Source organism: Photinus pyralis, unplaced genomic scaffold (assembly GCF_008802855.1).
Source record: "Photinus pyralis isolate 1611_PpyrPB1 unplaced genomic scaffold, Ppyr1.3 Ppyr1.4_LG2, whole genome shotgun sequence".
Lineage (NCBI taxonomy): Eukaryota > Metazoa > Arthropoda > Insecta > Coleoptera > Lampyridae > Photinus > Photinus pyralis.
Window position 1 is genome coordinate 14,457,280 of NW_022170403.1, and position 27,510 is coordinate 14,484,789.

The 27,510-nt window shown below is 36.7% G+C and overlaps 2 protein-coding genes across 2 annotated transcripts in view; both read left to right on the forward strand.

Annotated features, from left to right (window-relative positions):
* The first annotated feature begins 787 nt into the window (after positions 1-787).
* LOC116163841 (eye-specific diacylglycerol kinase) overlaps positions 788-27,510 on the forward strand; it is a 33,034-nt gene continuing 6,311 nt past the window's right edge. Inside the window, exons 1-16 of the mRNA XM_031477971.1 lie at positions 788-912; positions 971-1,109; positions 22,343-22,546; positions 22,609-22,738; positions 22,788-22,915; positions 22,964-23,317; positions 23,369-23,579; positions 23,633-23,825; positions 23,872-23,974; positions 24,221-24,509; positions 24,558-24,683; positions 24,743-24,941; positions 24,994-25,158; positions 25,720-25,770; positions 25,877-25,940; positions 26,010-26,167. Of these exons, the coding sequence (XP_031333831.1) occupies positions 788-912; positions 971-1,109; positions 22,343-22,546; positions 22,609-22,738; positions 22,788-22,915; positions 22,964-23,317; positions 23,369-23,579; positions 23,633-23,825; positions 23,872-23,974; positions 24,221-24,509; positions 24,558-24,683; positions 24,743-24,941; positions 24,994-25,158; positions 25,720-25,770; positions 25,877-25,940; positions 26,010-26,167 (2,639 nt within the window). The remainder of the gene's footprint in view (positions 913-970; positions 1,110-22,342; positions 22,547-22,608; positions 22,739-22,787; positions 22,916-22,963; positions 23,318-23,368; positions 23,580-23,632; positions 23,826-23,871; positions 23,975-24,220; positions 24,510-24,557; positions 24,684-24,742; positions 24,942-24,993; positions 25,159-25,719; positions 25,771-25,876; positions 25,941-26,009; positions 26,168-27,510) is intronic.
* On the forward strand, positions 13,597-14,703 carry LOC116163558. The gene is made up of 2 exons (XM_031477556.1): positions 13,597-14,248; positions 14,307-14,703. The coding sequence occupies exons 1-2, from the start codon at positions 13,670-13,672 to the stop codon at positions 14,373-14,375; spliced, it is 648 nt and encodes a 215-aa protein (XP_031333416.1). The 5' UTR covers positions 13,597-13,669; the 3' UTR covers positions 14,376-14,703.

Here is a 27,510-nt window from a genome sequence, read left to right on the forward strand (position 1 = left end):
TGTGTATGTTGTTGTTTAATTAAGCGCTAATCCAAAAATCAAATCTAAGATTAACTCTAGGATTAACTACATATTTTGTTGAGGTCGATATTTTAATGTAATAAATCAAACGATGTGAATTACAGCACGCGCAACTAGGGTGGTTATTATTAGACTAAAAAAATGGAGAAAGCTATATAAATTGAAATTCTTATAAACGGAACGATAAAGACGAATATGAATGGTAATATAGGAGCTCACAAATGCTTCTCTATAAATATTTATGAACAAATGAACCTTACAAACAGTCGACTTCCAGAGCACTTCTTCGACGAATGCAAACTAGATTTTCTGCTTTTCCGGGCTTGAAAATAATTGTTGATTATGGCCGTGCAGAAACATCGTTAACTAAATTTACACGAAACTTGTCAAAATTACAGACATTCGCATGAATGCGAAGAACTTAATATTTGTTCTAATTTGAATATGCATGTCCCATTTACAAGGTGTCAAATGAGAGTTTTTTCCAGTTTTTCATGTTATTCTGAACGAATTTGGGTCAATGTCTTCATAAATATTGAATTTGTATCGGGAGTACAACATAAAAATGAATTATCCTTTAACAAATCGATCATATTACGCAATTAATTTTAGTGGCGTATCTTTTCGCAGTGGTGAATGAAGATATTGAACAATTAGTCAACGGTTAATCTGAGCGTCACTTTGCGTTAACCACTGGGAGGGATAATTAATCCTTGCTTGTTGATTTACTAAGGTAATTTATAATAAAAAATTCCAAATATAAGATATGAGAATTTTAACCGTCTTCATGCGAGATCCACGTCAATTTATTGAAAAGCCGTTTAGTAGAAACAAAATTCTTGGACAGGTGATTATTTCGCCTTATACTTGTAGTTTCGGATTAACTTTAAAGTTACAGAAGCTGAGAGATATTGGACTCGCTTTTAAAAAAATTATTTCCTGTTTTCAGAAAGCAAGTGGGCGATGTTGCGGAACGAACTGTTCGGAGCACTCCAGACTGGAGCGAAATGGCTGTCAATGGAGACCACCTGTGGGTACCCACGTCGGTTTCAGGAGATTTTTGTTATGTGGGCGATCCCGATTGCACGGTAAGTTTGTGACATGTTTACAATTTGTTTTATTGAAAAATTTTGCCGACATTGTAGTTACATATTACATGTATTTTATTTTATTTGACATCTACTTTTATGTGAAGGCGTTTTTAAAATGGAAATCTCTAAGGAAATCTTATTGTCCTACCACATCCTTACACCTTCGCGCTTTTGATTTTAACTCATGTGCTACTCTTGCATTGTTATCTATACAACGTGGTTGCGCCTGTGGTAAGTTTTCATGAAGCATAGGGAATGACAAGAAAAATGCACCCCCCCTCATCAGTCTGTTGGTTCTACAATGGGCGTTCAATAATTTTTATGTTCAGATATCCTGTCAGATTTGTTTCTCACAAATACCGTTTGACTTATCCAACATTGCAAAAATTGATGCTTGACAGCTGTCAATCTTGCTCTGTTTAACTGGCTTGCATACTTTTTGAATGTTTTTGCGTTTTTACTAAAATTAAATCAGTTTCTTCCGTCCGCTGAAACACAAATTTTAATGAGACCAACTTTGCCGGGAAGTCCGCTCACAAACAGTTGCTTTAAAAGTAAACGGTATAATTAAAAAAAATTAAAGATTAATTAAGACAAAAGAAAATATGACGTATATGTAAAATGTGGACACGGCGATAGCCGGCGGGACGGTACGGTAACCCGAGCACCACTAGAAGATTGGTAAACCCTGCTCCTGACCAAGGTCGTCGGTTTCGGAGGGGTTTCGTAAGTCTCAGGTAATCAGACGAAGGAAACGGCGATTTCAGGGAACATGCAATCGGTTACTGACAAATAAGCTAGAACAAAATTACGGCACACGAAAACGGTAGCAACGGAAACAGAAAGTATTAGCGGCATCCACTAGCTAAACGAAACAAATGATATTAAACCCCTTTTATAATTAACGAAATGAAAATATCAAACACTTTCCTTTTAACGTCTCGGCAACAGAAATCAAAATTCTTTTTTCTATTTCGGTGTCACAATGATGATTTTGTACAACTGTTTTCGGCCGAAAACAGTTGTACAAAGACAGTGATTATAGTCGTTTTTTTTGGTAACTCATCTCTTAAGTTGGCAGTTACTAGTTAGTAGAAGTAGGTACTTCGTTGGGTACTTCCATGTTTGAACTTCAAAATGTCAGTCTTACTACGCTGCCAACCTAAAACTTAACGGCATAAAAAGTGTTCCCAACATAAAACATGTTAGTTCTAATGTTCCCTATAGTTTCTGATAATGATTTTTTAAATTAAATTAAAGCACCGAAATAGAAAAAATAGTATGAAAAACGCGTGTTACAATGCTTTGTTGTAATACTCCTATCTTGCGGACACTCGTGGCTACGCTTCGCGTCGCCACTCGTGCCACAAGATAGTCGTATTACAATAGGTCGCATTGTAACACTTGTCTTTCAATATACTATTTAATACGGAATAATCGGTAAATTGCAATATTTTCAACTTTTAAAATACGACAAGATCCGAAAAGCCCTCTAAACCAAGCTCATACCTTTTATAGGAATTCCAAATACTGAAAGGGGACGCTGAGCTTTCCTGCGCGCTCGAGGAATTCGTAAGAAAACGTTCAAAAATTAAAACTTCTTGAATTAATTTCTCGGCTTCCGATTTTAATAAAAATCTAAGACTAGTCTTAAAATTCATGTTAGTTGAGCGCACTTCATTTGACACCAAACCCACGTCAAACGGATGATATACCGGGTGGTGCCTAGCGCGACGCAGCATAGGGATTTCAATGGTAATTTCTTTATAGTCAATTACTAGCTCCCCTAATTATTTTAGAGAAAAAGTTTAAAAAGTTTTTTTAGAGAAAAAAATACTGAATCTGTTCATGCTATTACTCATAATTTTCCGTTTTTCAAAACCGTAGAAATCAACAAAATAAAAAGGTTCATTTTACAATAAATCAGATATGCCTTGGAATTACCTAAAGAAACAGCGATCACGTTTCATTATTTGCCTTTGACGTATATTAAATTTATACTTGTTTATAAATTAGTTGAAGAACTGCAAGAGCAATAACGTTCAAAATGTCCGTCAAAACCATCAGGAAAACGACAATACATTCAACGTTTTGGCTGCAGTAGCGGAAAATCCGAATATAAGTTTAGGAACAAATCTGCTTCAAATCAGTTTTTTTCTCTTCGATTATGTAGGTACTCTGATTCTCTCTGATAAACAAATAGTATCTGATGCAGATGCAGCATACATTCTCTAAAAAACATTAGGTACCCAATTGCCGCTTTTTCTTGCATCGGATAGTTGTAACAGAATTAAATATGAAAATTGTTCGACGTCAAATAACGATAACTTAGATGCGATGCGCTTCTAGTTTGTTGAAAGATTCCAAAGCATCACTGATTTATAAAAATGTAAGTTTTTATTTTGTCGATTTCTACGGTTTTGAAAAATGGAAAATTATAACTAAAAGTAGGAACAAATGCAGTATTTTTTTCTCTAAAAAAAACTTATTTAGACTTTTGTTCTAAAATAACTAGGGGAGCTGGTAATTGAATATAAACAAATTACCATTGAAATCCCTATGCTGCGTTGCGCTAGGCACCACCCTGTATACTACAACGCATTTAAGTACTACGGTTAATTATACTCACTTAATTGAGCTAGTTGAAATTTCTAAATCGGGTCAATCGCAAAGAGTTTTTAATAATGAAATAAACTGGGATTGTTTTGTAAAAGTCACTTCTTTTTAAAAAAATGTAATTTTTGAAACAGAAAGGAACTATAACTTTATATGCATTTAAAGAATGGCTTAAGGCCCTGTCAACAAAATCAAACAAGTAAACATATTTAAAGTGCCACAATAATTACAGTCCTCACAATAGCAAAAGTGAGGGTATTTTCAAAAAATACCTGTAATTTATATGTGCACTTAGACGCTGTTTTGTGGACCATGTAAACAAAATGAAACAAGCAAACAGAAATATTGGATGTACTACAAACTAGTATATTGACAGATAAGTGTTACGTGCAAAGCGACATAACACAACTATTTTGTGGCGCGAGGGACGGAGCGCAGCGGAGTTTCGAGTGCCCACAAGGTGGGAGTAATACAATAAACCATTGTAACACGTGTTTTTTATACTGTTTTTGCTATTTCGGTGGTTTAATTTAATTAAACAATAATTATCAGAAACTGTAGGGAACATTAAAATTAATATTATTGAGTTGGCAACACCCTTCACGATGTATGTATGTGTAAGCTGAAATTAGTCTTACAGTATACGCGGACGCGGAGAAATTCACAGTAAAGCTGCACAGCGTGCGCACAAATCAGAGGTAACATTGTTTTCCTTAAATTTAACTGAGATTAACACTGCATTAATATACGACCATTCAGTTAGGTAGCTTGTGTATGGGTGTAGGAATGCGTAAAATAGATAGTGTTTGTGAAATTTTCTGTCTTTTATTAATCTCCGTAAAATACACTCGATCTTGGTTTTAAATCAGGTAATTTTATTTTTAATGCACTCAAAATTTGTCGCCTCCTGGAAAAAATTCTCGATTATCATGCTTTTGGGCTCGAGTTTTTGCCGTTGCAAACAAACAAAACTTTCGTGTAAAAATAAAATTATCCATTAAAAATCAAGTGTATTTACCCCCGACAAGAAACAAGCACGGTGATTATTTTTTCGGCTTACGTTCATGTATAAATGCGGAACGAAAACAAATATTTGATTCAGAAAGTTAGCATCTTGGTTCAATTCACCCAACCCATGCTGCATTGGAGGACCACATAAAGAGCGGCTGTGCATGTAAAGGGAAAGTTTACAAGTCCTGGATGATGGGTATGGACTCTTGAAATCAGATAATGAAAGATTCTCTGGTCCAAGCGGCCACAGGTATGGAAGGCAGTCCGTACTCAGCTGCGGGCGTCATGGACTGTCACTGTTCCCTTGCATGCCAAAAATCAAAAATGTATGGCGGATTACTCAAACCAAGGGTAAGGATATTGTATACATTCGATATAATTTACTACAGAAATAGAATCAGCGAATCAGAATCACGAGATTACTATCACTTGGAACAAAAATAATGTCGTTGCTTGAGTTGAGGAATCTATTCCAGGAATGGCCATTCCCATAAATGATAATACGAGGGTATCGATAAGCATTTATTATTAAACCAAGAAATAGAAATATAGATAGAATTAACGGGATTTGTTTTGTGTATTTGAAATGCATGTATTGATTAACGTACAACTTGAATATTGTTACATCTATTGGATGTGAATTTGGAATGTGTTAAGTTTTCGCTGTATCAAAAACCAATAGATTCATGTCATCATTTTTGCATTTTGAGTTGACATTTGATTGGTTTGACGTTGAAGAATGTAAGTTCGTTTGCTGTACGAACTGCCAACTAAATACTAAAAGATACTAAAAGCTACTAAAAGCAATGCTACAAGGACGTTCATTGTAACACTGTTTGTAGTCAAAACAGTTCTACAAAATTCCCCTTGTAACACCGAAATAGAAAAAATTATAACACTCACAATAGACGAATCGTTATGTAAAAGAGAGTTTTTATAAAAAATTTAAAATGCATGAAACGGGGAGAGTCTATATTTTTATGTGAACTTAAAGGTTTCTCCACAACTTTGTAGGTATTTTTTTGAATTGAAAAGGACTGTACTTTTATGCGCATTCAAAGGGTGGATTATGGGCTCTGTAAATAAAGTCAAACTAGGAAACAAAGATATTTAAAGTACTTACCACAAAATTGACAGCCCTCATAATGTACGCCTGTTTATGTAAAAGTTGGTTTTCTTTATTAAAAAATTAATTTTTGAAACAGAAAAGGGGTCGAGTCAAATTCCACAGTATACGATCAATCGTTATGTAAAACTGTAGATCATTTACTGATCTTATCAAAGAATATGTAGGTATATGGATATAAAAATTAAACACAGCAATAGAAAATTATTTGAAGATTAATACTTTTATAGATTGACAGAAATTTACTGTAACTTTGGATTTTTCTTATTTACCACTCGCACGTTAGAAAGAGAGGTATTACATTGGGGTAAAAAATGACCCCCCACTTTTTTTTACGGAAATACACGTTTTGAAGCACACGGAATCCTATACGTTTTTGTACGATTGCCACTAAAGGTTTATCTTCCAACAATTCAGCTTATAATAATTATTGATTGTTGAAGTAATTTCGACCAAGAGTGTAGTTATTAACCATGTTATTAACTATTATCAGAAACAATGGGAAAAATTCACATCTAATTTTTCATTAAGAGGTAAGACTAGTAGTCGCAAAAAATAAAAAGGGCAAACCGCGAGTGCAGAAAATTTCAATGGCAGTAGTCCCTCAATTATATTTATTTACCTAAATGTCAAGAAAATGACACATTACTCGCGAGGAAATATTGAACTTCGAGGCCCCTTTGGGGCGGAGTACTTTTTTCCGAGTCAAGTATGTAATTTCACTGACGAGTTTTGTATTACACTATTTTCGAGATGATATTTTTTAATATAAAATTTCTAATGATACAACTTTATTAATATTCATGCGTCAGTTTTGACGGGCCTCTGGTAAAGTAACACGAGGCTGCAAAAAGTAGTCAGGGAGGGTGTTACTACCACTGTCATGTTAACAAAAATTTACTGACATAAAATAAAAATGTTCATCATGAAGAATGAAGATTTCGAGAAAGCAATTATTTTCATTTTATAGTAAATACCTATATCTAATTGCAATACGCGGATAGATAGTAAAATCCCCGCCTGCACTGAGGACGCCCAAATGTTTTTGACTTTACCACCCTGCAAAATAATTAGTTTTACATCGTCTCTAAAAAGAAGACTGAGAAGAACCGTTTGTTTTCTATGTACAGTTTTGTTATACTAGCCATCCAAGGTTTGTCGGACTAAGAAGTTGTCCAAATTACCACAATTTTTTACCCATTTTAGAGATACTTACTTATACCTATTCTTATGACTAAAGAAACGAATTTTTGATTACAATAACATTTTCAATACGAAAACTATCGCTATCCGCATTATTACGACAGTAATTTTACAGACGATAAAAGTTTTATTATACAGTCATTTCAGTTTGATAGTCGTACTGAAACCGCACGTTGAGCCTTATGAGCAACCAAAATATTTTTGATTAGGAATTTAACTACAATATGCCTATTACTTTCATAACAATGTTCTATAAAACCGCAAAATTAAGGGAGAAACAACATTGCTTATTATGATGGGCTGTAACTTTAGAAGGCATTCATTTTCTAATGTAATTAAGCAAAGGAATTACGAATTGTCTTCTAATAGTTTACTGCAATCAGACAGATTGACGCTCTTGCTAAGTACTCCCCTTTAACTTTTTATTGTCTCAACACCTGCTACTGGAGCAGATATGAACTTTAGCAGAGCCTACTATTAGTAGTAGGCTTGACTGTAGGTTTCTTGTATGCACACTCTCAAGCGTGTGATTGAACATGACATTCTTATGTAAAGTCTCGTTAATACCGTGATTGAAACCAGTCATGTGTTGTTTAATTTTCTCTCATACCTTGCACCGAGCCTTGCACTGTAGGTGATAGTACAAACTCGATTCTTCTATTAACGGCAATTTCATTCAATTCTTACTGCAATGCTACACGCTTTGCTTTATTAAAAAATAGTTTGATTAGATCTTACAATTTAATTTTTGTGACTTCTGCCGGTCAACATAAGTTAAAAATTCGTTTCCTAATCCATTTAAGACTAATTACTCTAGCTATTTCTTCTTTGTTAAATTTCCTAAACCATCTCAAATTAGTACCTTTTTGGTCGATTTTAAAATAGTACATTATATATCAAGGTAGAGAAGTCCACTATTATTGCCTGAGCACCAAGATTACATCTCGAGGCGCTTGCGCCGAGGGGTGTAAGGTGCGAAGGCAATAATAGACTTCTCTACCGTGGTATATATACTATTTTTTTCACTACTAGCACTTGAAATCCTCTAAATTAACATATTATATTGATAAGAGAGTTAACGGTTGGACAGAATTGTTTGTTTCTTAATTTAACATGTCAATCAAGTACGTGGAAGTACAAGTCAAACGGGCCGTATTTTGTTCTGTCATTGAGATTTTTCAAAGAGTAATTTCGTTCGAATTTTTTCAAAATGTGATAATTTTAGGTATGTAATTTCTCTGGAAATTGCGAATGGTGGCAATTATTCGTTTTAGAGAACTTGTCTAAACGTTCATTGAGCGAAATTTCGGGTTGTGTTTTCTAAAAGTGACAGCGTGACAGTTCTCATTATTGACTACTAGTTAATAATAAAAAATTATTAACCACTTTGAACAAATGCCGAGAAAGCCTACTTTACAAGTGGAAAAAAGGTTAATAATCATGTCATCAGACGCTAGTAGTGAAAAAACAATTTTATGCACATTGTTTTACTTAAAGTATTTAGCTATTTTTTGCCTAATTTTTATGCTCATTACAACCTGGCAATTTTTTTACACAAAATATTTCCACACACCTAATAGTTAAACAAAATTTGAATGCAAGCATAGGAATATTGGGTGCGTTCACCAGAACCAAACGTGTTTGCGCTTTGATTACGTTTGCAAACACAAACTGTTTAGGTGCTGGTGAACGATAGGGTGCGTTTGCCAGAACCAACTGTTTGCAAACCGTTTGGGCTTTTTACATAAGTACGTTTACTGAACGCATTGCTAGTTGTTAAAAGTGTTTGCAAGCGGACGCCATTTTTTGAATCGGAATTTAAACTCGCTGAAAATCACAAACATGTTTGTAATTTTGTAAGGCATGCATATTTGTTTAAACCATCGGCATATAGGTTTATGCGCGAAATTGGAGTAAATTACTAGTACCCATACATCACGACCAAAAATTGGATAATTGCACATTGCACACAATGCGCTTTAAAGTTGTAAGAGATAAATCGAATAATTTAATTATGAATGAAGAAGAGAGCATTTCATGTATGCAGGCTTATTCAAATTCGAGAGCCACCATGGGGATCTCGGGAACTGTAAGAAATAGAGGTTGGCAAAGTTGAGTAGTTTGATACTTAACAAAATGTCGTTTTGAAACTGAAAAAATTCCGACTACTTTCGGAGATATCCAGAAAAAAAATGACATTTTACAAAATCGTTTTTATTTGTTACCTAAGTTATTTAATAAGATATTTCAAAATAAACGGCACATAATTGTGACCACTTTTTTCCATATACATGATGCTAGTTTTAAATTTTTAGTCTGACGTTTCGTCTCCGGTTAACCATCATCAGCTTTGTTTTTTCTTATGGAAGTCATTTTTACTTTTTGTGTCATTTGATAGAGCTTTTTCCTATCAATAAATGGTGCTGTTAATCCGTAAAAACGCAAGAAACTGCGAACGTACACTGCCCACGACAAAGTTGCCAGACAAAAAAAGAAGATATTTTAACAGTATTACTTCAGCCTCCCTTTGACGAATGTCAAATTTGAAATACTCGGCGAGTAATAACTTTGTAGTGAAATTGTTCCACACCAAACTTCTCTTCGAATCTAATTAGGGTAGATTATTCGTATACTAATAATTAACACAAGTATCTCTATAACCTATAACTGATACTGGCTGAGTCCTCTCGATTTCATTTGGACTTGTACTGACCCCTTCATATGCAGTTTATGAAGGCTCCAAAACGGCACGAACGATTTGCTCGTCTCCTAGTAGATTGCTGGCCATCTAACCCTGCCTTGCAACACTATAACCACAGATATACGTCGTGAGTAAACATCAACGACATATTTGTACCTGCTAGAAAATTGATTCTACCGGCTAAACGAATTATTTTGTCAAACGTTTCACCTTGTATTCCCCACTACGTACTGGAAGACGAACTAAAAAGAATCCCTCTGCAATTGGTTTCGCCGATTTCATTTATTGGAGCGGGCATCGGACTTGATGAGTACGCTCATGTCCACAGCTTTAGGCGACAGGTCTTTATTATATCAAACCCTGACAAACCGAACGACTTCCCGTCATCCATCGTTTTAGATTATGAGGATGATCAATATAGAATCTTTCTCTCTGATGAAAAAGTGAAATGTTTTCGATGTAACGAATATGGACATATTGCTTCCAAGTGTACGCTTCCAGAAAATCAACCTTCTACACAAGATGATACAGTACGTAATAGCAGTAAAAGACCCCATCCACCAACAACTCCTTCTACCGAAGTCACATCCTTAGATCAAATAACTGAGATACACGATGATCAGGAAATTTTGAACAAGGAGAGCGACGCACGCAGTGAATCAGAAGCAAGCGAATTTTCGATCGAACAGGCAGCTGCTGAAGAAAACTTCATAGTTCCCAATAAATGTTTCCCTATTCGAACCCCAAAAAAGCGCAAAGTTGAGCAGTTGTCACCCGAAACCCATGATGAAATTCAACACCTCTGGGACGAAAATAACAAATTCTGTCTAGATTTCGTAACCTTTTCTGATTTTCTTAATCAAGTCAAAGGCAGCAGCAACCCTCTAGATGTTGCAAAAAGGTTCACGAACAATGTCGATGATCTTATAACATTGATTAAAGAAACAACTCCTTATTTTTCACAAAGATCAACAAAGGAGCGTTGCAAACGCATAATAACCAATATTAAACGAGACTTACAGAAAGAATGCAGGGTACAACAACCTGATGTAAGTCACCAGATAGGAACTCCTGAGTCCGAGCGCACACAGTCCGTTGAAAGCCTTACCTTCTAAATGAGTATGCAGAAAAATAATTTCAGAATATTTACACTCAACGCAAAGAGTTTAAGAACAGAATACAAAATACAGGAGCTCATAACCTTTTTAAACTTCAAGTCTCCCGACCTGCTGTTTATTCAAGAGTCAAACCTAAATCAATTACCCAAACAGCTGAATTGCAAATCGCATACATTTTTCATGAATCCACGCATCACAAATTACAGCGGAACGTTGATAGCTACTAAAAACAACGCCAACCTGAAAGTAATTAAACACGATCTAATAGTAGAATCTTACCTTCAAAGTATCACCGTAGAGATCCAAAAGAAACAGGTGGTTTTTGTATCCATATACTTACCTATAAACGTAGGAATCGCAAAGCACGTTATATACTCCCTCAATAGATATCTGAAAACCGTAAACACCTCACAAGTGATCTTAGGCGGAGATTTTAACTGCACCCTCAATCCTCACCGAGATAGAATTGGTTCAACAGAAAGACACCATGATCTGGCAAACGAATTGCGCAAAGTGGTAACCGAAAGTGGTCTTACTGATTGTTGGGACTTCATCCGTAGGAATACAGCTGGACACACCTTTTACACCAAAACACATCCACCAACCGCTTCACGACTAGACCGTATCTATTGCTCACGTAATTTAGTCCACTTATTGAACAAGGCATCATTGCACACCACGTTTTCCGATCATCTCTCTTTGTCAGTAAGTCTAGACTTGGGTATTACAAAGAATCTATCACCATATTGGAAGTTCAACAATATGTTATTACAAGATAAATGCTTCGTTCAAGCTATGACAACGTTTTTGCAATCAGAGATCGATGACTGTGATACGACTATTTCGTCATTTAATCCGACTGTGCGGTGGGAACAAATGAAAAAACGGATCAAAGATGTTGTCATTCTCTATCAAAGACAAAATAGTCAAAAACAATACGCTGAACTACGTGAACTTCAACAACACGCCAATAACATTATTCTTAAAAACAGTAACACGAACATCGAACCTATCCAAAACATTTTGAACAACACGAGAGATGCCTACCTAAGAACAAGCGAAAAAGATTTATATCTGGCAAAGTATGAAAATCTCGTCCACCCAGATCGTCCAACGATTAACAAACAAGTATCAACCCCCTTTAAACCACTATCCGCTCTGCGATACAATAATGAAGTAGTTGAGGAACCGTCTAAGTTGGGACCAATTGTTACCAATTATTTTCAAGAGCTGTATAAGGATAAATGTACCAAGATTAAATTGTCCAACGCTTTGTACAATCATTTTGACGCCTTGCATGACGAAGACAAAATCCTTCTAGAACAACCAATAACTGTCGCAGACGCAACGGCTGCACTTTTCTCCCTTAATAAAAAAAGCGCTCCTGGTATAGATGGCTTAACGACTGACTTTTATAAATGTTTTTGGGGAATCCTAAAAAATATGTATCACAGAATGATAACTTCCGCATTAGAAACCAAACAATTACCCCCATCAGTGACCAAATCAGTGATTGTATTATTACCTAAAAAGGGCGATCTTCTAGAAATAAGTAATTGGAGACCGATATCGTTATTAACGACTGACTACAAAGTTTTCGCAAAGATATTATCCATGAAACTAGCGAACATTATTAACAAAGTAATTTCGCCAGATCAAAGCTATTCCGTTCCGAACAGATCCATGTACGATGCAATCCATTTGCATAGGGAAATACTTTTTATGCAAACCAACACAATATACCGTTAGCAGTTGTTAACCTAGATCAGAAGTCTGCCTTCGATAACATCTCCCACACATACTTATTTCAAGTCCTCCAATTGATGAATTTTGGGAATTATTTTACAAAATCAGTAGAACTTCTATATAGCAATGCTACAAGTCATGTAAGAATTGGGTCGCTGCTTACAAGAACCATAGAGTTCAATAGTGGTATAAGACAAGGTTGTCCGTTGTCAGGTTCCCTTTTTTCCATTGCAATCGAACCTCTCCTTGCCCTATCACGTAAAGTCCTGGATGGGTGTTTGATTCACATGATGCATAAAGAAATTAAAATAACAGTTAGCGCATACGCCGATGATGTTTCTGTGTTCATTTGTAATGAAACTGACTTCGCAAAACTAGAACAATGTTACAGTATCTATGAGGAACAATCTGGTGCACAACTAAACCTTTTAAAGTGTCGCGGAGTTTGGGCTGGTTCGTGGAAAGGAAGGCAAGACCTCCTCTAAACTTCAAGTGGTCATCAGACGGTATCAAAATATTAGGGGTTCCTTTAACCAATAGTGCTGAACAGGATTCGATACAAGCCTTCAACGTGCTCTGTGAAACAATCAACCTTTCATCCGAAAGATGGAAAAGAAGACTGCCATCTTTATCCCTAATCGGCAGAAAAATCGTCATTAATACATACATCGCTCCGAAGCTATATCACATCCTGCAGTGTATCACTCTTTCGAGTAAGCAACAAAAATCTTTACAGCAAAAGTTAGTTGACATTATTTGGAAAGGGAAACACTGGACTTCGCATGAAGATCTGTGTTTTCCAGTTCGGAAAGGTGGTTTGGGACTTGTGCATATCCCTTCCAAAATTAACTTAATGCGGGCGTGGCTGGGAAAACGTCTCATCACGGTAGCTGAAGATTCAAGTTGGAGGTCGATAATAGAGGAGAGTATGCAAATGGCGGATGATCTGGGACTGTCGTGGCAATGGTTTTTTTTGGATGGGAAAAGACCTAGCAGTCCCTTAGTCTCAACCTATGTACAAGAGCTTATCTCTAACATGCAAGCAATAAATTTTACATTGGAGCACTTCGACTTTCTTAAAACCCCAACCACAACGTCAACCTTAATATCACATGCCGTACCGCCTTTATTTAGTGCCAACTGGGCTAAGTGGGGTTACAAAACGATAGGCGACTTCAGGATTGGGGATAGATGGGTGGACGAAGAGGACTTACTTTTGCCTGAAAATGCCACTATGAATGTCAGGAACCAACTTATAGCCCACTACAGAAGGATTAGAGTTTTTTTCCAGGCACTGTATACCGAGCGCGATGTAAACCGCAGAAATACTCATGAAATTGTACTAAAATTTAAGTACTTTGGAGGCACCACATTAACTCTGAATAAAAGCAACAGAAGAAAGCTACAAAACCTAATCATGGCTGAGTACTTTCAAAGGACTTCCGACAAATGCTTAAGTAATCACTGGACCGAGAACGATACTAACTGGTCATCATTTTTCAACTGCTGTACATCTGGTTCAATGGCAGAAATTAGCTGGCGGTTTGCGAAAAACAGATTAGCAGATCCGACCTATCTGCTCAAAGCAAACATCAGGGTTACTGAGAACTGCCAGGTTTGCGAAAAGATCACAGCTAACGCTTGGCATATGATAATAGAATTTGGCTTGTTAGCCAAAGAAATTTGGGGCCTTGTTATCGCATGGGCAAGTAACATCTGGCAAGGTAGAAGACTATCACTAGTTGACGCGTTATGTGGAGTAAAAGAGAACAACCGCAGTGATATTTTAATCAATTTTCTGACTAATTCTGCAAAGTTTTATATATATGTTCAATTAATCACCGCCATGAAAAACGACACGCATCCAACGTCCCTTCGGGATGGCTACCTAAAGGGCATTAAAAGCAAAATCTTAATAACTTTCTCGTGGCATAAAGGCATGAATAAAATGGACAGTTTTAAAGATCAGTGGTGCATTGGCGAAGTGCTTTGCAGTGTTAATCGGGGCGGAGAGTTAAAGTGGGGCGGAGTGTTGGATTTGTAAACACGTAAATAGTAACGTTCTGTATGTAGGGAAAAAAAAAATTTTAGGTTAGGTTCAACCCCTCGTTGGTTTTATTTGTAGTAGACACAACGTTTTAATAAAATAATAATAATAATAAAACGTCGTATACGACGTATATCTGTGCTATAACCAAAGAGTATCCATAATACTCTTTGCTATAACTATACGTTTTTCACCTATAGAAGTCTTAACTCTTTCCTTAAAATGACTATACTTATGTGGTGAGTTTATTAAATTTATTAAATGTAACAATCTGAAAATAAAAACTTCTCATAAAGCAGGTACAATTTATGGATAAAAAATATTTACTCAAGGATCCAGTGAATATGAATTTAATACTCCAATCTTGATTTTCTATAGGACAATTCAATTCATCTCGTATAGCAGGATGTATTTAAACTGTAGAAGGGTTGCCATATTTTTATTGAAATGTACAAAAAGAATACAAAACGGTTTTCTCAAAATTCACTCAAATTAAATTTGACGTGTGGTTTCCAGGCAAATTGCGCGCTTAGAACAAATGCGCATGCCCGATCAACATGTTTGTGATTTTCAGCGAGTTATGATTAAAAAAATGGCGACCGCTTGCAAACAGTTTGACAATTAGCAATGCGTTCAGTAAATATGCTTATATAAAAAGCGCAAACGGTTTGCAAACAGTTGGTTCTGGTGAACGCACCCATTATCACCAAGATTAGATTCCCAACTAATCAAAAAATAATCAAATTCCTTTGTATGGATTCAATTAATGATTAAATCCAAAACAAATCTGTTTCATGCAATTAATTTCCGTAAAACAGTTCCTTGAAGGGTATAAGGATTACGACAAGTAAACATCCGCTGCAAATTCGTAAAGATAACCGTCCAATACTTTACCCAAAATCGTCATGAAACCTTTATTTTCATGCCTGCTTTATGTCAGGAAAATGTTAGTTTCCATGACGCAGGCTGTTATAATACTATAATTTTAACCTTTTATAAAGCTAGGCTTTATTCACTTATAATTGCACAAGAGGTTTGTATTTTACCGAGTAAATTTGGGTTGTTTAGGTAATAAAAATCTGTTGCCTAGTAATTAGACGAGAAAAACTGTCAACTAATAAAAATGCGACACCGCAGGTGGAGCATTTTTAGGTTGACAGTTTTTCGAGTCCAATTGCTAAAAGGAAACAGATTTGAATTGCCACAACCCAAATTTACTCGGTTTAAATACAAACCTCGAGTGTAATTCGGCAGGACAATTTAACGAACAAGAAATTCACCAAATTAATCAATTATTGACAGACGTCAAACTAGTCATATGGGAAAGGGTAATGCGATAATTGGTTCGAAAATGAATAAGTGAAAAAACCACTAGGTGCATTTGTCGCTGGAAAAGTTGCAGGTAACTTTTGCCGCTGTCAAAGTGACAATTTCACTGCGGCTTATGCGATTTTTTATACATGAGTTGAATTGTCCATTTAAAATTATACATTATAGTAAATGAGTGACAAATTGACATACAAAAATAACAAACGATACAACGTCTAGATCCATTAAAGAACAAATCATATCATTCATCGTGGCTTTCAAAATTTCCACCATAACAATAATAAATTTCAACTAGAACTATAGTCTCTGAGATATAGTGGTGGTCTTCTAGTTCTAGCTGATCGTCTTAATGTTTCGGATTCTAGATCCACAACAGGCTGAAGTTGCACATTTGAATCTTGAAGCTCTAGATTGATATCTTGATTTATTGTTGGCGGGTGAGGTTGTTGGACAACAACTTCAGGTTCTGGTCTAGAGGCTATTATCTCTCCTTGTCCTCCAATGGAAGCCAGGTGTCTATTGGATACAGTAGTTTCACGTCCATCTCGGAGGCGAACAAAGGAATAGTCAGCGTTTGACTCCAACAAGTCTACCTCTTCAACGAGAGGCTGGTATTTACTACTTCGGTCACAACGACGCAATAATACTTGTTCTGCCTCTGTCAGCCATGTAGGCATAGAAGTTCCATTAGGAGATCTTCTATTGTGTCGAAACATCCTTTCATGTGGTGTGCACTGTGCAGTTAATCGTAGTACATAAAAGAGAACGAATGGAATGTAGAGCGAATGATAGAACTTTTTCCCATTGTTCAATTGGTAAATTGTGAGTCTTCAGAGCTAGTTGAATTGCTTTCCATAATGTTGAATTAAGTTTTTCAACTTGACCATTTCCTTGAGGATTGTAGGCGGTAGTACTACTCGTGACAATACCTCGTGAGTGCAAGTACTGCTTTACTTCACTAGACATAAACGATGCACCTCGATCTGAGTGTACATAGCTCGGCATACCAAACAACATGAAAAGTGAATTTAGATGAGTAATTACAGTCTTTGCGCTTACATCGGAGCATGGAAAAGCAAATGGAAAACGAGAGTATTCATCAATGACTGTAAGTATGAATCTATTCTTGGTATTCGTGGGAACAGGACCTTTAAAATCGATGCTGATTCGCTCAAAAGGTGACGTTGCTTTAATTAGTTCTGGTAGTGGATCTGAATGCCTATAATATTTCGGTTTTATTTCTGCACAAGTGCGGCAGTTGTTAGTCATAACTCGGATTTCTTCAATTGTATATGGTAAATTCTTATTTTTGAGCCAATGGTGCATTCTCGTTATACCAGGGTGACATAAATGATCGTGCAGTTCCTTCAATTTCAGATTTCTTGATTGTGAATTCATACTAGCAGAGATTCTTGACAAAGCGTCAGCAACGTGGTTTTCTCGTCCAGGTCTGTAGATGATATCGTAATTGAACGGAGCTAGTTCCAAACGCCATCTTTGAATTTTCTCGTTCTTTATTTTACTAGGTAATTTAGAGTTAAACATAAAGCTTACAGATCTCTGATCTGTGATTAATTTGAAAGGTTTTCCAATTAAGAAGTGCCGCCATTTCTTCAACGACTCAACAATGGCGTAGGCCTCCTTCTCAATAGCCGAATGATTTTGTTCACAATTGTGCAAAGTTCTAGAATAGAAAGCCACTGGTCTCGAGTTTTGTGAAAGCGTAGCGGCAATTGAATGGTTCGAGGCATCTGTTTCAACTGTGAATGAGATGTTATTATCGATAGCATTAACAGTAGACTTTGCAATCATAGACTTCAAGTTTTCGAAAGCGTTTAGCGCGTCATTGTTCAATGGAAATTGTGGGCTGTGAGCAAGGGGGTGAATTTTCTCTGAGAAATTTGGAATCCATTTAGAGTAATGGGCGAACATTCCCAGTGTTCTACGAAGTGAAGCGACATCATTTGGAGGAGGTAAGTCAAGTAGAGGTTTCAATCTGTCGTTGTCAGGTCTGATGATGTGGTTGTCAATAGAGTAACCCAATATTTTAATTGATTTAAGATTGAACTTACTTTTCTCCTTGTTTAGCGTAAGCCCGTATTTATTAACTGCATGCATAAATTTTTCAAGGTTCATGTCATGATCTTCTTGCGTTTTTCCACAAACAGTTATATCATCAATATATGCGAATGTACCTGATAATTCTTCTTTTCGAATCACCCAATCAATTGTTCTTTGAAAAGCAGATACATCGTTGGTTACGCCAAAAGGAACTCTAGTAAACTGGTATAAATTTCTGGCAGCTTCGAATGCAGTGTACTTCTTTTCTTGAGAAAGAATTGGGACTTGGTGATAGGCACTCTGTAGATCTATAGTACTGAATACCTACAGTGTAATTTGAGATTTTCGTGACAACTTCTTCTATATTTGGTAGTGGATATGCATCTAGTTGCGTGTAGCGATTTATAGTTTGCGAATAGTCAATAACCATCCTTTTCTTATGGTTCGTGTTATTAGTGATCAACACTTGTGCTCTCCAGGGAGACTGGCTTTCTTCAATTATACCTTCTCGTAACAGTTTCTTTACTTCAGCAGCTATGAATAGTTCATCCTCATGTGAGTGTTTGCGGGATCTTATTGCAATTGGTTTGCATTCTGTAGATAAGTTAGTAAATAATGGTACAGCGGGCACGGTTGCTTCGGCTACAGAGCAAATTTTGAGTGTTTGTTTTGGTCCTCCAAATGCAAGTTCCAAACTCGAGTGCATCTGCAATACATCATGACCAATGATCATGTCTGCACATAGGTCTTTTACAATGAGAAGTTCTAGATTTCTGTATGAGCATTCTCCAATGCGAATAGTTTGCCGTGTGAGATGTTTCACTTGTGACTTGAGAGATGAGGAAGCCATTGATACAGTTTCTTTACAATGTTGTTTTCTTAGATTAAGCAGATTCGCGAATCCTTCATTAATGAAACTGATGCTGCTTCCTGTATCGATAAGAGCGTCAGCGCGAACTCCTTTTACGAATGCTGTAACCATAGCTTTTTGAAGCGAAGAAGGTGCAGCAGCGGTGATATAAGCAGTGTAGTTTTCATATTTTTCTTGAAAACAGGCAGCACTGTTTTTACTGCGACAAACAGTTGAAAAATGGCCTTTCTTTCCACAGGTATGGCACTCAACATCCACTGCTGGACAGTTTTTCCGAGCGTGGACAGAGCCACCACAAAAAAAGCATTTACGTTTTGAATAATTTTTGGTTTCCGTAGATTTTGGTATTACAGCTACTGTTTCCACAGTAGAAGACGGATTAGGTGAAATTGCATTGACGATAGAAGATTGAGTTTTAAATATTGCAGAATTTCTTTCAGCTGTTTCCATTGACAGAGCTAGAGTGTAAGCTTGATCTAAGGATAATGTCAGATTCTCCAAAAGTCTCTGACGGATCTCTGATGAAATAATTCCTGCGATAAATGCTCCTCGTATATTCTCGTTTTTATTTGTCTCAGCATCCACTGCAGTGAATTGGCATTCCTTAGACAATTGTTTAAGTGCCTGGAGGTAAGTGTCAATAGATTCTCCAAACTGTTGACGCCTCGTGGCAAGCACATGCCTGGCGTAAATTACATTTCGAGGTTTGATGTATAGAGCATCGAGAATAATAAGCGCATCAGTGTAAGTTTCACAGTCACATACGTACGCAAATACTCGTGGCGAGATGTAGTTTACCAGCAGCTGTAGCTTGACGGCTTCAGAAAGCAATTGAATATTACTTGTTGCATCAGGGCCCATTGTAGTAGAGGCAGATGAGGCTTGTCGAGCTTTGAGAAAATTCTCAAAAGTTTTCTTCCAATGTTCCCATTCCAAGGTGGTGGAACTTAACGTCGGATCTCCGTCAAAGCGTTCGGGACGTAAGAATCTATCCACTTTTTAAATGGAATAAATTGTTATAATACTAATTTTAACCTTTTATAAAGCTAGGCTTTATTCCATTTAAAATTATACATTATAGTAAATGAGTGACAAATTTACATACAAAAATAACAAACGATACAACGTCTAGATCCATTAAAGAACAAATCATATCACAGGCAGACCAGACTACTTTTCTTGTCACCTGCCAAATTACCGGCCGCATCTGTCACTTTTCCTGCCGCACCTTTCATATTGCTAAATATCTATAATGACGCCTGTCATCATTGACAGATTGGCATAAATCAAAAGTCCCGTATGAAAACTGAAATTTGATATTAAAATACGATTTTGGGTAAAATTTGATACAAAACTCCTCAGTAAAATGACATTACTTGACTCGGAAATTAAAGTACTCGGCCTCAAAGGGGCCTAGTACTTCAATCTTTCCTCGCCACGCCAGTATGTGTCATTTTCCTGACTTTTATGTAAATAACTATTATACAATGAAACAAAAATTAAAGTAACTTAAAGATATAGTTGGAATCGGTATTATTATTAAGGTTACAAAAGGTTCTTTGAAAAAAAAGGCTTCCTCCAAGAAAAATTGAAAATTCGATCGCATTTAGAGTAATACGTCAAAGGACCATATCGTTTTTGCACAGGAATATCAAGAATGAACCTGAGTTTACTCGTAGGAATACTTTGCGGGTACTACAAACTAAACAATCACATGCACCGCATGAGTTTGATAGAATTGCCATCTTGTAGACGATGTTACACAGACGATGAGACGGCACACCACATACTTTGTGAATGTCTCGCTTTAATCCAACTGAGACGATCCATGTTGGGGGTATCCTGGCCGAACATGGCTATGATTAGAGCGTGCCCCTTCTATTTCATCTCACGTAGGGGAGGGATTTTATTTATTTTATTTTATCCCTCTCGTTTTTGGGCCCTCAACAGCCATGCGCCCAATTACAGAGTGACCCGCATAATACTATTTAGAGGTGCCTCTGCAGAAGGTCTTAAGTTGGTCTATACTACTCCGGTATTTACCTTACGAATTAGGAAAACTGCAGGAAAACCTAATTCGGAGCAGCCGGTAGAATGCTCGGAACTGGTCTAAGGTAATTTCCGAGGTAATTTCCATCTCCGCCACAGATGAAAAATTCACCTCAACCCAGGTTCGAACACCCGACCTTCGGATTTATAACCCAATGAGTGACTTTGAAGAGTCGAACGGCTCTAGTCAGGGAAGAGCCCGAATTTGGGGGCCTAGGTACGCGTGGACCCTTTCCACCCTCTTATCGTAATCCAGTAATCCAGTGGACTAATAGAGTAGAACCCTAAAGACCCATTCTCGTATCTGGATAATGAAGCTTGTATTTACCTCGACCCCATTGAGAATGTGTGTCAGTCAAATTCTCAAAGAAATAACTCGGGTTATGGATATTAGTGCACAGAAACAAAAAACCAAATTCCAAATTCTGCACACACTAATTTTTCTGCTTATTTGAGCTTGTTCGTAAGCGAAAATTCATTTTAAATATGATTTAAAAGCGCGCCATTGAACTTGGATGATCGTAAAGGCGCACGCTATTGCGATCGAAGTTAAGCTAGGACTCTCTCTTTTCTCTTTCTAATTTTCTGCATGTAGTTGCCTAAGTAAAAAAACCGAAACAGAAGCAAAGAAATTGTTACGACCAATCCTGCTGTGATCCAATAATCTACCCGTATATTCTCCTTCACTCGTCTCTGAACGGATCTACGCAACGTCGCATCTAGTCGGGATCGCCGTAATTGCGGCAACAGCGTGCGCTTTTCTAAATACGCTTGTTTTATCACTCGCTTATCATTTTATCACTCAACTCCCATTCCCCTTTCGTATGGAGCGGTACAAATGTAAATTTCCCTTCACTTAAGTGAAATACGAATTCGACAAATTTAAAACTGCAAAGCAAGCTACCGTCAAATCCCATGTTCTTTAGATCATTTATTCGACCTTTTTTAGCCGTGATGCCTAGCCATAGCTGACCTTTTCCATGTATGACACTTATGCCTATATTTTTGTCTGTCAATTCTTTTGTTAGTTCCTAATCCCTATTGTTTAATGATTTGATTCCAAGTTCACAGTTGGTTCTACGAGCAAATTAATTTGTTACGCTAGCCAGGGAGCTAACGTAAGTATGAATGAAACTCTCCGATCTTACCCGGCCCAGGCTTGAGACAGCAAACATAACAATTACTCAATCCGCCCATAATAAATTTGCCAATGTCCAATACTGTTACAACACTACTACTTACAAAATTCGAAAATGTTTCCAGTTTTTATATGCAAATCGACACATTAGGATTATAGTAAGAATCCGGTGACCAACTGAAAACGATACTAATATTTTTTTCTTTTAATGTAGAAGCATGGCCATCGTATGAAGTGTTCGGCATGTAACGTGATCGCGCATCAAAGTTGCGTTCCGATACTTACCGACAGAGTGCGCTTCACGTGCAAGCCCACGTTTCGAGACGTTGGGGTCAGGCAGTATCGGGAGCAAACTAGTGTTCAACATCATTGGGTCCATCGTCGATCTGAGAAAGGAAAGTGCCGGCAATGTGGAAAGGTATACTCGCATTTCTTGATAATACTGTAAGTGAAGAAAAGCACATGTTTCGCAAATTCTAGTCGTTCCAGTCAAAATTATCGTTTAGTTCCAAAGAAATAGTTGCACTGAGTTGTTCGTGGTGTAAGGCAGCTTATCACAATAAAGAAACTTGCTTCAATATTCAACGAATAGGCGAAGAATGTAAATTAGGTAATCTCCCAGACTTTGGACCTGTTTTTATTCATTTCTGTAATTGAAGGTGTACATAGTAGTATAATAGTTCCTCCCTCGTGGATAATTAAGTTGCCAAAAAAAGGCAGTTTTAAATCTAGTCTTCGGAAATCAAATAAGAAAAGGGCTTCCAGCAAGAAAAGGAATAAGGAAAAAGTAACTTCACGGCGCTTACTCACATTTACATCTAAAAGTGTATTGTAGGACAAGGATCACCGAGCCTTCGTTATTAAACCAATTCCTTCGGCTACTATTACCCCCGTTATTGTTTTCATAAACCCAAAATCTGGCGGAAATCAGGGAGCGAAGTTATTGCAAAAGTTTCAGTGGTTGTTAAACCCCAGACAAGTATTTGACCTAACGCAGGGTGGACCAAGAATGGGATTGGAGATGTTTAAAAAAGTTCCTAATTTACGAGTACTAGCCTGCGGCGGTGATGGTACTGTTGGTTGGGTTCTAAGCATAATAGATCAAATTGGAATAGTTCCACCTCCAGCGGTTGGTGTCTTACCACTGGGAACCGGAAATGACTTAGCTAGAGCGCTTGGATGGGGTGGGGTTAGTTTCCTCACTTGGATTTTCAAATTGAATTGTATGTCAATGTTTTAGGGATATACTGACGAACCAATCTCAAAAATTTTATCAAATGTTAATAACAGTGAAACAGTTTTATTGGATAGATGGTCGTTGGTTGTAGAGAAAAACGAAAACGCTGATCCAAATGAGGAGGGAAAAGACAATTTGCCTTTAAGTGTAGTTAACAATTATTACTCTCTTGGTGTCGACGCTCATATCGCTTTAGAGTTCCACGAGGCCAGGGGTTTGTGTTTCATTACAATTTGGAGCTGAACTAACCGTTTTTCCGTTTTCCAGAGGCTCACCCCGAAAAATTTAACTCACGATTGAGAAACAAAATGTTTTATGGTCAAATGGGAGGAAAAGATTTGCTCAAAAGGAAATGGAAGGGCCTCGCCGACTTTGTTACTTTGGAATGTGACGGTCGTGATCTAACCCCGAAATTAAAGGAACTCAAAGTCCACGCGATCGTATTTCTTAATATTGCTAGGTACCAAGCTTTATAATAATGCGCCGTTTCATTGTAGTATTTGTAGTTATGGTGGTGGCACGAGACCATGGAACCGAGCGATGGGTACCACAGAACCTAGTACGGAAGACGGTCTCATAGAAGTTGTTGGTCTTACAACATATCAGCTTGTGAGTAAGTTTAGGGCTAGCACTTCATAAACTTGTCTATTATATTAGCCTAGTAGATATTAAAGTTCATTTCAAAATAAGATGGGCGGTTGTTATGTCAGATTGGTTCGATTTGCGTAAAAACCATACAAAGTTGGATCGTTATTTTGAACTAAAACCATAACTACAAGTATTTTGCGCGTTTATCATGATATCAGCAAATGTACCTACGAATCTGCAGTTTTGTTGAAAAAATTGATTTTTTAGCCATTACTTCAAGCTGGGGGTCATGGAACGTGTATAACTCAATGTCGGTCAGCTCGTATTGTCACATCGAAAACAATACCTATGCAAGTTGATGGTGAAGCTTGCAAACTCAACCCTTCCATTTTAACTCTTACGCTATTAAATAAGGCTGCAATGCTTTCTAAACGAAAGGGAGGAAAGCCCAACGTACCACAGACTGCTTTGGACAATCTTAAAATTAATATACATAAAATTAGTATGAGTGATTACGAACAGCATCATTATGACAAGGATCTTTTAGCTCAAGCCGGTAATAACTCTATGTGGTAAGATCATTATTTTACGGATTTCATTTTAGCAATAAGTATCGGTGCAATAGAGGTAAATCCGGCGTCGGATTTAGAACAAGTACGTGCGCAAATTAATAAATTCGTGGAAGATTCTAGGGATGTGATAAAATTGAATGATTGGTGCTTTTTAGACTGTAAGTGAATTTCTCAAATAACTTTCATCTTAATCAGGTGGTTTGATATTTTATACCAGCGTGTACTGCAGAACGGTTTTTCCGAATCGACAGAGCTCAAGAATATCTTCACTACATCTATGACGTTGCGTACGAGTTGCTTTACATACTGGAATGCGGCGGTGGAACAGTGCCACAGACTCCTGATGATGAAACCGCCGTTCCTTCACCTAGCTCTAACCATCGAGCGCCTTGTGTTATACCAGAAATGAGAATTAGGTTCGGAAGCGTTTTGCAAACTATTCGCAAAAATTGCACGTTTACGTTTTAGTGACGAAGGTAGCTTAGATTCTCCAAGTGATCATCCTCCAATGTCACCAAAAGCGGCTCAATCTCCAGATGAATCGGGCATCACCACCACTCAAATTGTACCTGTACATAAACAAAATGGTGAAAAACCTCATTTATCAAGTGACACAAATGTTAAAATTAGAAGGTACTTTTATTTTCTTTTGGCAATAACTTACTTCTACACCAAACCACTTATAGACATCCCTTAGAAACATAAATCTATTGTCAGCTTGCCAAAATTTTGTAGCTAATTCTATTATATTTCGACTCAGAACTATGGCAAAACCCAGTTTCAGTCAAAACAAGAACTTTTAGGTAATAGTTGTGAGGCGAATTTTGATACCTATGCAATGTATAATCAGATATTGTTATTTATTCTTGTTAACTCCTACTAGTAATACTAAATTTAAAAGGAGACCTACCTCGTGATGCAAAAGATGCGGTACTTCTTATTACTATAAGCCTATTTAGAGCATGAATGTTTTGTTTTCTTATAATCTTATATCCTATATTACTTCTAATAAAAGTTTGCAAAACTATTTTGCACATTTCTGTTTCCTATTCGAACAAAATTTCCACATTTCTTCGGAGTTTCACTTTCAAAATATTACTTCGAAATTGATAGTTAACTATTTTAAATCTTAGTTAAACTACCTATATATACGCACCCTTTCAAGTTTTTTACTCTTCACTTTTGTGCATGCAGCATTGCTGACAGGTTATTTGGTTTAAATCAAGAATGTTACAGGCCATTTAGGTAAGATTTCTGGATTTTTTTTAACTACCTACCGACCTGGTTAAAAAATTGCATATCTTTTTTGCTGCGTTACAATCCTACAAGTAATTCTGTTTTTTACTTTTAGCAACTTGGAAGAAAGGCCTAATGATGCGTTACTAAAAGCGGCGAAAGTCGGCGATTTGCAACTGGTGAGAGCATGTTCCTTTACTTTACCTATCTATTCTAGACAGGCGGACTAACACGTTTATTTGTTACAGGTGAAACAGCTTCATAATGAAGGATTTTCGCTACTGACGACAGATTCGGCAGGTCAAACCGTCTTACATTACGCGGCAAGGTATGGACATAAAGACATAGTGAAGTACCTTTTAGGATATGGACCCTCAACGTTACTGAATTTTCAAGATAACAGTTTGTAAGTTTTTACCTATCTTTATTCGTGCTTACGATTTGATCGCTTATCAAATATTTAGATGTCATGACAATTATTATTCCCAAAATTAAAAGAATTTTTTTAAATGGCAAAAAATGTTAAAAATAAATTTAAAAAATATTAAATAGTGGTCATATGACCCACACCATCACTGGAAACATTTTTCATTCCCAAACATGCAGAACAATGTCTCATTGAAGTCCTTCAACCTGCAAATCAATATCTGGAAACGTTTCAGCAGGAAAACCATGCACGTTGATTTCCTCGATCGGCAATTACATTAATTTTTCAATTGTTATAGTTTTTACTTCGTGAAATATAGTATGTGGTCCAGCTTTCGAATGAGCGAATTGTTCTAAAGTTGATCAGTTTGATACTCATTAATCAAAACAATTGCCAAATATCCGCTGTGTTAAAGTTACCTACAATCTAAACCCACGCAGTGGAAATGAAAATTCTTAATCACCACACCCTACGACTACCGCATACAATCAATTTTTATATACCTATGACTGACCGCAAGTCTAACAAACTTGGAATTCCCTCAAGTCGCGTTCGCATTTTCTATACTACAACACGTAATTTTCTGTTATTCTTAACCAACATTTACATGCAATGACAGTTCTGAAAATGAGATGGGAAATGTCACAGCATACTTTTTTATAGGTGGATAAATTTGCTATCACAATCTATCACCTCAGCGGAATGTAAGAAACGCAGCCTATAGTACAGAAATATTACATTCTCCACTTAATTAAATTAAAAAAAAAAAGAAATCTGCAATGAAAAGGATAATAGTCCACTGACATAAAGATGCTATAGGGACACCAACTCCCAAAACACTTAACGAGAAAGCGCAAAACTTTAACAAGTATAAATTATGCACAACCCTTGTGCAGATAAAGCGCATTTTTTTAACGGAAATATGCTATACCTATTTATTAATATTTAGCTTCTTGGTAGATGATTAATCAGGAGGAGGTTTTTTGCACATAAACATTTAAGGTAAGCCTGGCATACATTCAAAATCTACGCTACATAATGCAGGAAGGATCAATCTCCGCAATATTGCATTTTTTCTTGGTCGAACCTTTCTCCAGCACTTCATTTTCGAGATATTCACATTTAATTTTTCACATCGCTAGTAGATTTATCTCGCCCATACATTTCATTGTTCTCTATGACCACTCTCCTTTAGTTTTCGAGATGTTTTCTTCAACCTCATAATAGATATGAACGTGTCGTCCAGACGATTCATTTTGTTTTTGTGAGTACCTCCTCCAATCCGTCGTTGGGAGTATAACAGTATAACATATATCAGATCA